The sequence below is a fragment of the Sphaeramia orbicularis genome, unplaced genomic scaffold, assembly GCF_902148855.1.
Source record: "Sphaeramia orbicularis unplaced genomic scaffold, fSphaOr1.1, whole genome shotgun sequence".
Taxonomy (NCBI): Eukaryota; Metazoa; Chordata; class Actinopteri; order Kurtiformes; family Apogonidae; genus Sphaeramia; species Sphaeramia orbicularis.
The window spans coordinates 129,293-142,173 of record NW_021941645.1 but is presented as its reverse complement, the minus strand read 5'-3'; the positions used below and the strand labels follow the sequence as shown (position 1 = coordinate 142,173).

Below are 12,881 nucleotides of genomic sequence, written 5' to 3'. Positions count from 1 at the left end.
AGCGCTTGATGGTTTTTGCGACTGCACTTGGGGACACATTCAAAGTTTTTGAAATGTTCTAGACTGGACTGACCTTCATTTCTTAAAGTAATGATGGCCACTCGTTTGTCTTTACTTAGCTGATTGGTTCTCGCCATAATATGCATTCTAACAGTTGTCCAATAGGGCTGTCAGCTGTGCATCAACCTGACTTCTGCACAACACAACTGATGGTCCCAACCCCATCAATAAGGCAAGAAATTCCACTAAGTAACCCTGACAAGGCACAGCTATGAAGTGGAAACCATTTCAGGTGACTACCTCTGGAAGCTCATCAAGAGAATGCCAGAGTGTGCAAGGCAGTCATCAGAGCTAAGGGTGGATACTTTGAAGAAACTAGAATATAAGAGATGTTTCAGTTATTTCACACTTTTTTGTTAAGTACATAATTCCACATGTGTTCATTCATAGTTTTGATGCCTTCAGTGAGAATCTACAATGAAAATAGTCATGAAAATAAAGAAAATGCAAAGAATGAGAAGGTGTGTCCAAACTTTTGGCCTGTACTGTATATATATATACAGTATATATGTATATATATATATAAATATATATATATATACACATACAGTATATATATATATATACACATACAATATATATATACAGTATATATAATATATTATATTATATATATATATATATATATATATGTGTGTGGTGTGGTTGTGTATATACTGTAATTTCCTGTCTATAAGTGGTTACTGGTCTTCCACTCTGTGAACCTGCAGCTCAAACAATAATGTGTCTCATTTCTTTTTGACAGTTTAACGATGGATCTGACTGTGACAGAAGGAACAGAACTGATGAACCTGAGGGTGAATTCATGAGTCTGTGGTCCAGACCATGGAGGACGGCAGCAGGAAGTGGGGGTGGGGCTTACAGTCAGGTGGGTGGGGCTATAGTCCCGACAGTATAGTGTGTTGTTTACCATCCTTAGACATACAGGAGTCCTTTTCAGGTCATGGTCCCAGTTTAAGGTGTAGATAACCAGTTCAGTTGGTTCTACTGGTCCCAGTTTAAACCAGTTCAACTGGTTCTACTGGTCCCAGTCCCATGCTGTTCCTTTAAATCGGTGCTTCGTTCAGTTCAGTCTTGAATGAACTGACACTGAACAGGAGGAGCTGTGTCCACTGTCCTTGAATGCACCGCGCTGCCTTCACTGCCTCTCCCATGGAACAGACAGTGTGTTGTGGTGGACGAAGGCATGCGTGAAAGCAGATCATGGACTCAGAGCCTCAGACAATGAAGCTCCATCTCATCAGCGCTGTCACAAACGACCCTTTATCCACCGGCGCCGTCGGCCTGTTTTCATCTGGGTTTAACTGACGTGTCCGTTCACTCTGGTTCTGCTGGAACCATCTGAGTTCTATCTGATCTGATCTGATGGTTTCAGTTTAGTCCTCTTTAACCCTTTACTGGTCTGCAGTGGCGGGTTCAGCACCAGTTTACCCATCATCATTAAACACAGGAGGCTAATTAATGGGCTAATGCTAAGGCTAAGGCTGTGTGTCCTCTGGGTGTTTTCCTTCATATTAAAGTCAGTTCAACCTTTTGTGAACACAGTCAAACCCAGCTGACACATGGGAGGGTCTTTTCTTCTATACTGCTGCGGTTTGACCTGTTTTGTGTCTTAAACACTAGACAATAAGTGACGGAACACAAAGACCAGCAGAAAACTGACACCTCTGCTTCAGTCCACAACACAAAACCTACAGAACTGACAGAACAACAGCAGATCCACATGTGAAAGAGTCAGACCACGTACATACCACTGGGACCGGCCTAGAACACAGGATGGGAGAGGCTAGCAGGGTTAGCAGCATTAGCAGGGTTAGTGGGTTAGTGACATCAGCAGGGTTAGACAGTTAGTGGCATTAGCAGGGTTAGCAACATTAGCAGGGTTAGCTGGTTAGTGAAATTAGCAGGGTTAGCGGATTAGCAGCGTAAGCGGCATTAGCAGGGGTAGTGGCATTACTGGGTTAGCAGGGTTAGTAGGTTAGCAGCGTTAGTAGGGTTAGCGGCATTAGCAGGGTTAGCAGCATTAGCAGGGTTAGCGGGTTAGCAGCGTTAGCAGGTTTAGCAGAACTAGCAGGGTTAGCGGGTTAGTGGTAGCCTGAACCAACCGGATCATCAGCGCTGTTTCAGACTCATTCTGTCAAAGTCTGTTTCTTCAGACTGTGTTTTGGTTTTCTGTTATTTCTGATTTCCTTTATTCATTCAGTCAGTGTTGACATCACACATGTTCCAGCTCCATTTCACTGACCTTTTAAACCTTTTCACATATTGTAATTGTTTTTTAAGTATTTGGAGTAAAATTATAAATAAAATGAACAAAAATGAACAAAATTTGAGTAAAATAATGAAGAAAACCTAACAAAAATTTTGTAAAATAATGAATAAAACGGAACAAAAATTTTGTATAAGTAATGTTAAACGGATCGTTTTAAATGGTAGTTGAATGTGACTTTAAATTTTACAATGTCAGGTGAATATCATACATCATGAACCAAAATGGAGGAGAGGAAAAGTAACATCATTAGTTTTCTGCTTAATCTTTACATTACAAAGTTGTTTTGCTTGAAGAGTCGTTTTATTTTTGCAAGTCTTCAGTTATATTCTGAGTTCTATTTTCCAACTGTATCTTGTATTTTTATTTTAAGAGGTACTGAACAGTCAGGTTTGATTCGTGTGTGTGTGTGTGTGGTTTTGATTGAACTAACACCTGCCTGCGATGAACTCAGAGCAGAGGTCAGATTCGACCTAAAAGATCTGTTTTTACAGCTTTAGAAAGTAGTTGTGGTAAAGAGAGCATAGAGCAGAAAAAAACAGAATACGAACTAGGCGATTTGTGTGGTCCAGACATGCTAGCCTAACAGTGCATGTGTTGAGACTTAGATCACTTTGCAGTTAGACTATGTAGAAAGAGAGTTATTTTATGGGTTTTTTGGGCGTAGATGCCTAACCAGGGTTGATTGACAGGTGTACACAGCACACGCTGAACTTAGATGAACTTTTGTTAGAAGCTTTTCTTAGAAATAATGCTGAACAAATGACGTAGAACGGATATGCTTTGCCCATGTGTTATTATTAACCAATTGTGAGTCTTGTATTAATGAGGTCGCAGGGAAATGGGAGTCTCCAATAGTCACTAAAGACTATAAAACATAATGAGGGAGACTCCCTAGCCTAGGGGGGTATTTGTTTTGACAAGTGTGTGTTTTATAGAGATACTAGTGGTAACTGCCTTCTCTGATAATGCACAAGTTTTGATTTGTAAACTTTGCTGTTTTTTAATAAACCAGATTCTGGTAGAAAAAAAAAAAAATTTAAACTCAACCCTTCTCTTGGTGACTTTTTCTTCATTCTCCTGTTGTGTTCCCCCAACACTGACTTCAAGGGGTAAGTCCTTTTTAAATTGTAGGGTACCCCCCATTCCCAGCAGCTGGGGTCTTTACCCTGGCTCCTTAGATTCTATGGGGCTCCTGGGCAGATAAAGAGACACTGTTTTGTCCTCTGCATCACGTAGACGTTTCCTAAAGTAGCGAAGGTACACTTTTGGTGGAACAAATATAAAAAATATTGGAACAACAGTCTCTTCCTGAGATCCTTGAGTCTACGTGTTTTTACAGTAATGAAAAAATGGACAAAACTAAAAGAAAAAAAGAGCAAACTAAAAAAATGAACAAAACCAAGCAAAAATTGAGTAAAATAATGAAAAAAAACCCCAGTAAACTAAATGAAATATAACTATCAATGAACTATACAAACTGCAAAAATACAGATAAAAACAGCAAAACTGAACAAAAACACGTCTAATCCCAGCAGTAGAACACTGTAAAACAGAACTATCACTATTATATCCAAGTATTTACAGAAATCACCACTAAAACACTGATAAAAGAAATCTTCCATGTCTCTCTCACAGACTGCACTCTGCTGCTCTAAGCCCCGCCCACGTCCACCCCTTCCCCTTAGCCAATCAGACCTCTGCCCTCATGTTCTAGACCAATAGAAAGAACCCAGCTTCAGATGGGTTCTGTCAGTCGTATAAACGCTTCAGTTACAGTTGTTTAAATTAGGGTTAAAGGTCAAAGGTTAAAGGTCAAAGGTTAAGGGTTAAAGGTCAAAGGTTAAAGGTCAAATGTGTGGCTGGACAAACACATGGTTTTAAAGGTTCGATGTATAAAGTGAACTGACCTCATAACAGTCCATGATCATCTGGTTCAGGAGTGTAGAAACGGAGTAGAAGGAGCCGGTCATGATACCTGCAACACACAGAAGCAGAACCAAGATTATTAAAGACTACTAAAGACTTTAAAATACTATTTAAAACTATTAAAGACTTTTACAGACTATTAAAGACTTTTAAAGACCATTAAAGACTTTAAAGACTATTAGAGCTTATTAAAGACTGTTACAGACTATTAAAGACTATTAAAGACTTTAAAATACTATTTAAGACTATTAAAGACTTTTACAGACTATTAAAGACTTTTAAAGACCATTAAAGACTTTAAAGACTATTAGAGGTTATTAAAGACTGTTACAGACTATTAAAGACTATTAAAGACTTTAAAATACTATTTAAGACTATTAAAGACTTTTACAGACTATTAAAGACTTTTAAAGACCATTAAAGACTTTAAAGACTATTAGAGGTTATTAAAGACTGTTACAGACTATTAAAGACTATTAAAGACTTTTAAAGATTATTAAAGACTATCAAAGATTATTAAAAACTATTAAAGACGTTAAAAAACTATTGAAGATTATTAAAGACTATTAAAGATGTTAAAAAACTATTAAAGATTATTAAAGACTTTTAAAGACTTTAAAAGACTATTATAGATTATTAAAGACTATTAAAGACTTTTACAGACTATTAAAGACTACTAAAGATTATTAAAGACTATTAAAGACTTTTATAGGCTATTAAAGAATTTAAGACTTTTATAGACTATTAAAAACTATTAAAGATTATTAAAGACTTTAAAAGACTATCAAAGATTACTAAAGACTATTAAAGACTTTTACAGTCTATCAAAGACTATTACAGACTTTTACAGACTATTATAGACTTTTAAAGAGTATTAAAAACTTTAAAGTCTTTTATAGACTATTACAGACTTTTAAAGACTATTACAGACTTTAAAGGCTGTTAAAGACCTGGTTGAACCTGAACAGACCACCTGTAACACCCACTCACTTCCTCCTGGTTTAATACACTGCTCTGACTCTGTTGTACCAGTATGTTTTAGATCCAACATGAAGCCCCGCCTATCCAGCTGACAGTCTGGGGGTGTGAGCATGTGATTGGCTGTTGCTAGGTTATAGAGCCATCATGTCATTGCGTGCAGGTCAAATGTGTGTGACATTGTAAACACACGTCAAACAGGTGAAAACAAACCCGTGGTGTTGAATAATAAACATCTGTTTGACTGACAGCTCGTCTGTCTTATCAGGGCGGGAAGGAGTCATGTGGTGCGACATGTGGTTCAGGTGTTGTCATGGTAACAGTGGTCATGTTGTGTTTAAGTGTGCGGTTGTGTTTACCGTAGCTGACAAGCAGGAAGACGAAGGCCTTGTTCTTGAACAGGTTGAAGATGGACTGTTTATAGGAGTAGTCCTCAGGCAGCGAATCAGAAAGCACGGCCTGGGCCTGACTGGGAGGGACAGGGGGGCGGTCCTTAATGACTGGACACACCCACAGGAAGGAGAACACCAACAGGGCCAACCGGTCAGTAAAGAAACACAACATCTATGGACAGACAGGTGACAAGTCCACCACCTATCATCCACCCATCATCCATCCATCCATCCATCCATCCATCCATCATTAAAGTTAACTTGCTTTATTATCCCTGTAGTCAGTCTCTGCATATATTACCCATAATACACACAGTACCTAGCATTAGCATTAGCATTAGCACACATTAATGTCAGTGAGCTGCCACTGAAGGCGCTCAGGGTCCAACTCCAGACCAACATCAGCACCACAGTCAAGGAGAACTAACCCATAATGCACCTGTTCTTAATTATACAATTATATATTTATACAATTAGACATAATTATCTATAATTAAATTATGTCTAATTACAGAGTATCCACTGGTGTTTGCAGTGTTTAAAGGTTAATATCAGGTTCACCTTCTCCTTCTTCTGTCTTAAACACAGTAACAGTTACTTCTCTGACTCTGATCCTTCAGTCTTTTCTTCACCTAAACCTAAACCTGACTCTAATCCTGACTCTAATCCTAATCCTAAACTGTTCCTGTAAAGATGTGAGAGTCAGGAGACCAGCAGAGCTTTAGAGGATTCCTGGAATATTTCCACTGTACACGTGGTCCTGAACAGAACCAGGACGGACCCAGAGGGACCCGTAGACCCAGATGGACCCGTGGACCACATGTTTGCAGTTTCCCATGATGCATTGCTGTGTGTGGTTACCTATGATGGTGAGCAGGAACAGGCCCGTGGACACCGCTGCGGTACCGTAGAACATGACGCTGATGTTACGACCCATTAGTTCCATGTCATCGGCCGTGTTCGGAACCAGAACCGGAGGCAACAGGAAACCGATGGCACATCCCAACTGGAGACAGAAAAGTACTGAGTACTCCCACCAAAGTACTAATACTACTATACTACTGAGTACTCCCACCAAAGTACTAATACTACTGTAGGACTGAGTACTCCCACCAAAGTACTAATACTACTGTAGGACTGAGTACTCTGGAAAGTATTCTCCAAATATGACGACATTATTCTTATAAAACTATTTTTTTCTGGATATTTTACGTCTTTATTCTCGTAGTGTCAGTGTTTTTATTTTCTTATGGTCCGTATACGTCAGTACATTAATATAATAGTTCTACTAGTTAATCAATACATTTATGTTCATATTGTGTTATTAATGTGTGTATTTTCAATCCTCTGTCTGGTCATATGATTAAACATTCAAACTAAACTGAGGCTAACTCTTGCTCTAACTGCTCGGACTTTTCTTCACTCTTCAGTTTGTTCATGTTTTCTTACGTTTAAACACTTTCATGTCATTGGACTTTTTCCACGGTTCTAATTTTCCTGGTTCTGATCCACTTCAGACCAGACTGGGCTCAGTGTGGACCCTAAACCAACAGGACCCCGGACCAACAGGACCCTGGACCCCCTGACTCTAAATACATCATTTGTGTGTAACTACTAAAGCGCGCTCCCGCTCACCTGGTTCCCGAGCACGGCCGTGGCGCACGCGGTGGACACCTCCCGCGGTCCGAACCACACCGACGCGATGCGTGACGGGAGTCCGAGGATGAACACCTGCGCCACGGAGCAGATGACCTGCGCGGTGACCGTGACGCCGAACAGCTCCGGGCTCACGCTGGCGCACTTGAGCCAGGCGCCTGCGCAGTTGAGTCCGGAGCCCAGCAGGGCCGTGAGCCGCAGCCCGCGCCGGTCCAGGAGCCAAGTGGCGGGGAAGATGAGCGGCACGTAGGCCACCATGTAGACCACCGACAGCCAGTCCACCGAGGCGTTGGGCACGCCGTAGTAGCGCGTGAAGACGTTGGTGATGATGCTGTACTGGATCCACTGGAAGGCGTTGACCAGAGAGTACAGGCTGAACACCGACAGCACCGCGAACCGGCGCCGGTACAGCCGCGTGCGCCGGCCCCGCGCGGCCTCCGCATCCTCCTCCGCATCCCCGCCTCCTCCGTTCGGAAGCATCGCTTGTCTTTCATCCGGCGGCGCCTCCTTCTCCTTCTCCTTCTCCCGGTCCGGGTCCCCGTCTACCCCCCCCGCCCCTCCCTCCGGTGCCGCCGCTGTCACCGCGCACGCCGCATCCACGCGCGGCTCCACCGCTCCATCCGGTTCGGGACTCTTCCTGGTCACCGTGATGTCGTCAGGTGCGCCGGCATCCGCGCGCAGATGCTCCTGCACGAGCTCCCCGGCGACCATGATGCCCCTCGGCCGTGGTGCGTTTAGGGTCCGTGTTTCCGCGCTGACGGCGGCGAGCGGAGAAGCGGCGGCAAACGGAGGAGCGGCTTCCTCATTCAGCTTCAGCTCAACACGAGGCTCCGGAGGACGGAAGCACCTGCACCTGAAGCAGGAGGACACACGCACCGGACACACGCACCGGACAGACTGCTCCGGTCCGCACCCTCCGCTCTGCCGCTGCTCCGCCCCTCCCGCTCTGAGCTTCGGTGTCTCCGGCTTTTGTTCATCCGACAGACGGCCTTCCGATGAGCACGAGCCAATGGATGAACAGCAGCGGGGTGTGTGTGTGTGTGTGTGTGTCATCACTAACCATGTGGAGGATGAGGATGTAATAGTACAATAATAAACTGCGTGATTTCTTTAGGGTTTTACTTCTATTTTTGACATTATTTGAAAAATATACTATCTATCTATCTATCTATCTATCTATCTATCTATCTATCTATCTATCTATATCTATATATATATATATACACACACACACACACACACTCATATATATTAGACCTTTAAGGTGGACTGTGTTTAATGACAGTAAATGTTTTTTGTTCTAATTCATGTCATTTTTGTTTAATTTACTGGTCTTTTTTTTCCAGTGTGAATGTTTTCTCAGTTGATTCTTTCATTTCCGGGCAGATGAATCCTGTTCTCTACATTAAATCCTCCAGTCAGTCGTAGTTTTATTGTATTTTCTGTTAAATGTTCAAAGGGTCAGGGTTTTCCGTTTGTTTTTGGGGTCAAAGCTCCGTCAGTTTCATATACAACGTGTGCTTCAAACCTGTGAAACGGCGGCTCGGTCTATTTGCTGGAATTATCGGTGCGTCCATATGTTCAGTCCATGATCTGCTTTAATCCTAATCGTCATCTGACCCAGTGGGACGGGGACTTCTGCAGGACTCACCCTGAGCTCTGTCTCATGGGGGTCAGGACCAGGGCTGGTCCAGGTCCACATCCAGGACCAGCAGGACCACTACAGTACCAGAACAGAACCCCCTAGAAAAGATGTCAAAGGGATGAATCTGTGTTTAAGAAGTGAAAGAAACACATGATGCAAATGTTTACGTCCATAAACTGTCCTGAAATAATGTAAATGTCAGAAACAAACTGACATTTACAAGACTAATCAGTGTAATTTTACTAATATTTAGCCTCAGTTTATCATTTAAACATGTTCATTAGAACAGACAGATACAGAGGATCTAAAATACACAACATTTAAGAAACAGGAACACAAATAACAGGAGAAAAACAACAAATATGAACCAAATAAAGGACAGGAAGAGCACAACATGCACAAACTGAATGAGCTGTCACTATTTCCAGGTTATTATAACAGTCTGACTGTGGATCAGATGGATCTGAATGAAGAACCTGAACTCAAACCAGTTCAACATTATTAATTCTAAGTTTATTCAGTGTAATATTTGCATTTCACTAATTCAACTCATGGGTTACACTGTAAAAAAATGAATATCTAACTTCAACAAAATGACTTAGATTTGGAATATTTACCTGAAAGACCCTTTTATACAGTACAGGCCAAAAGTTTGGACACACCTTCTCATTCTTTGCATTTTCTTTATTTTCATGACTATTTTCATTGTAGATTCTCACTGAAGGCATCAAAACTATGAATGAACACATGTGGAATTATGTACTTAACAAAAAAGTGTGAAATAACTGAAAACATCTCTTATATTCTAGTTTCTTCAAAGTAGCCACCCTTAGCTCTGATGACTGTTTTGCACACTCTTGGCATTCTCTTGATGAGCTTCCAGAGGTAGTCACCTGAAATGGTTTCCACTTCATAGCTGTGCCTTGTCAGGGTTACTTAGTGGAATTTCTTGCCTTATTGATGGGGTTGGGACCATCAGTTGTGTTGTGCAGAAGTCAGGTTGATGCACAGCTGACAGCCCTATTGGACAACTGTTAGAATGCATATTATGGCGAGAACCAATCAGCTAAGTAAAGACAAACGAGTGGCCATCATTACTTTAAGAAATGAAGGTCAGTCAGTCTAGAACATTTCAAAAACTTTGAATGTGTCCCCAAGTGCAGTCGCAAAAAACCATCAAGCGCTCCAACCAAACTGGCTCACATGAGGACCGCCCCAGGAAAGGAAGACCAAGAGTCACCTCTGATGCTGAAGATAAGTTCATCTGAGTCACCAGCCTCAGAAATCGCAAATTAACAGCAGCTCAGATTAGAGACCAGATGAATACCACACAGAGCTCTAGCAGCAGACACATCTCTACAACAACTGTTAAGAGGAGACTGCGTGAATCAGGCCTTCATGGTCAAACAGCTGCTAGGAAACCACTGCTCAGGAGAGGCAACAAACACAAGAGATTTATTTGGGCCAAGAAACCCAAGGAATGGACATTAGACCAGTGGAAATCTGTGCTTTGGTCTGATGAGTCCAAATTTCAGATCTTTGGATCCAACCGCCGTGTCTTTGTGCGACGCAGAAAAGGTGAACGGATGGATGCTACATGCCTGGTTCCCACCGTGAAGCATGGAGGGGGAGGTGTGATGGTGTGGGGGTGCTTTGCTGGTGACGCTGTTGGGGATTTATTCAAGATTGAAGGCAACCTGAATCAGCATGGCTACCACAGCATCCTGCAGTGACATGCCATTCCATCCGGTCTGCGTTTAGTTGGACCATCATTTATGTTTCAACAGGACAATGACCCCAAACACACCTCCAGGCTGTGTGAGGGATATTTGACCAAGAAGGAGAGTGATGGAGTGCTGCGCCAGATGACCTGGCCTCCACAGTCACCGGACCTGAACCCGATCGAGATGGTTTGGGGTGAGCTGGACCGCAGAGTGAAGGCAAAAGGGCCAACAAGTGCTAAGCATCTGTGGGAACTTCTTCAAGACTGTTAGGAAACCATTTCAGGTGACTACCTCTGGAAGCTCATCAAGAGAATGGCAAGAGTGTGCAAGCAGTCATCAGAGCTAAGGGTGGCTACTTTGAAGAAACTAGAATATAAGAGATGTTTTCAGTTATTTCACACTTTTTTGTTAAGTACATAATTCCACATGTGTTCATTCATAGTTTTGATGCCTTCAGTGAGAATCTACAATGAAAATAGTCATGAAAATAAAGAAAATGCAAAGAATGAGGTGTGTCCAAACTTTTGGCCTGTACTGTATATTTATTTTGTTATTCAGACTTCATCTTGTTCAGATTATTTGACTTGTTTCAATAATGTTCATGTTCTGAACCCCACTGAGACATTACAACTAATTTAACATATTTATCATAAAACCAGCTTCGTTAGTGTGGAGAACACAGGAACTGTTTACACTGAACACATTTGGACTGGATTAGACTGTTGGACCCATAAATATAGACGTATAGAGTCAGTACATCTGAAGAACAACAGAAAAATCTGACACTGCAGATCTGAAACAAGGATGTTCTGTTTAAAATAAGTCTGTTATTGTTGTCTCTAATAGATAAAAGATAATATTTTCTTATTTTAATAAAACTTGATCAGTGTCGTTTTTTTCTCCGTTTACAGATAATTAGACTTAAATTAAGACATCTGAACCAATAATGGGTTGAATGTTCTTATTTTCATACAGGCCTGTTTTTTTTTTTTTTTTTTTTTTTTTTTCAGTGTGGACCCTTAGGTGGTCCATTTCTGGTCCATGGGCTGTATGTTTGGGACCCCCCCCCCCCCCCCCCCGTGGCTTCATCTGTTCTTTTTCTTCTTTCGGTGATGTTGAATCTAAAAACTACAGAACAGGAGGTGTTGGTTGGAAATGTCCACAGACGGACAGTGAAACGTCTTCATCCTGTCATTAAATGGATCCTGTTGAGTCCAAATCCGTCCCCTGGTCTGGTCTGACATTGTATTCCACAAATTAGACTGGACCCATGACCCAGTTGAACAGGATGTGAAGGTCTCAGGGCTGCTCAGGTGTTTCTCAGGAAGATCAAATAACCTCCAGAAAGCTGCAATGAAGAGGTCTCACTCTGAGCCTGTTTCCAAGGACCGAGAGGAAAAGAGAAATAACTGAGGAGGAAGGAGGAGGAGGGAGAAGGAGGAGGAAAAGGGGGAGGAAGAGAAGGAAGGAGGGGGGAAGAGGAGAAAGGAGAGGGAGGAGGAGTAGGAGGAGGACAAAGTGCCTTCAGTTAAAATTTTTCTGAATATTGATTTCCGATGGTAGATATGTTGTGGTTGTTGTTGTTGTTTATGGTGTGAGTGTTCGATGCTGAACACATTTAATTGAATGTAAACAGTGGATCAGGTGAGAAGGAGAGAAAAAAACATAAGCTTCTGCTTCTAGAATATTCCTGTTTTGGTTTTTATGTTTATTAGTGCAATGACTGATGTCCAAACCAAACTAAACCCACTCACTCATTCCGACTAAATCCAGTCAATGTAAATGGGACCCAGACATTAGCCGGTGCCCTAAACGTCCTCAGAGTCAGTCTGATTCTGGTCTGAGTTGAATGTATTTGTTGAAAACAGTCACTTTGACACATATTAGTTGTAGTTGGACCTGAACTGAACTGGTCCTTCTTTGGTCTGTTTCTGTGTTGAACTGGAGTCCGTGGTGGTCTCAGAGGGGTTGAGGTCTTCAACTGGACCTCAGATGGAAGTCCAGGACAGATGGACCTGGACAGTGTCTGGGTCCGGTCAGGGGTCCGTTCTGGTTCCAGGTCATGCCGGTCCCAGTGGCTCCTCTTCCCACACAAACAGTCTTTGTCTGCAGCGTCTTCAGGTTTCCGGTGTCCAGGGAAACGGCAGCATCGCAAACTGCTGTGGATACTTCATACCAGGATGAGCAGGTGCAGGTACACTGGACACACGGCATCATGTCCGGTCCTG

The 12,881-nt window shown here is 42.2% G+C and overlaps 1 protein-coding gene and 1 long non-coding RNA gene across 2 annotated transcripts; one reads left to right on the top strand and one right to left on the bottom strand.

The window, feature by feature from the left end:
- Nucleotides 1–4,173: 4,173 nt before the first annotated feature.
- Nucleotides 4,174–8,352, bottom strand: flvcr1 (FLVCR choline and heme transporter 1). Its single transcript, XM_030130531.1, has 4 exons — nucleotides 7,264–8,352; nucleotides 6,490–6,634; nucleotides 5,596–5,736; nucleotides 4,174–4,307 (listed from the first exon to the last, which is right to left on the bottom strand). The coding sequence occupies exons 1-4, from the start codon at nucleotides 8,335–8,337 to the stop codon at nucleotides 4,210–4,212; spliced, it is 1,458 nt and encodes a 485-aa protein (XP_029986391.1). The 5' UTR covers nucleotides 8,338–8,352; the 3' UTR covers nucleotides 4,174–4,209.
- On the top strand, nucleotides 5,536–12,092 carry LOC115416688 (uncharacterized). Its single transcript, XR_003935012.1, has 3 exons — nucleotides 5,536–5,546; nucleotides 8,707–8,708; nucleotides 11,957–12,092. It is a non-coding gene; the product is annotated as an uncharacterized LOC115416688 (long non-coding RNA).
- Nucleotides 12,093–12,881: the final 789 nt, after the last annotated feature.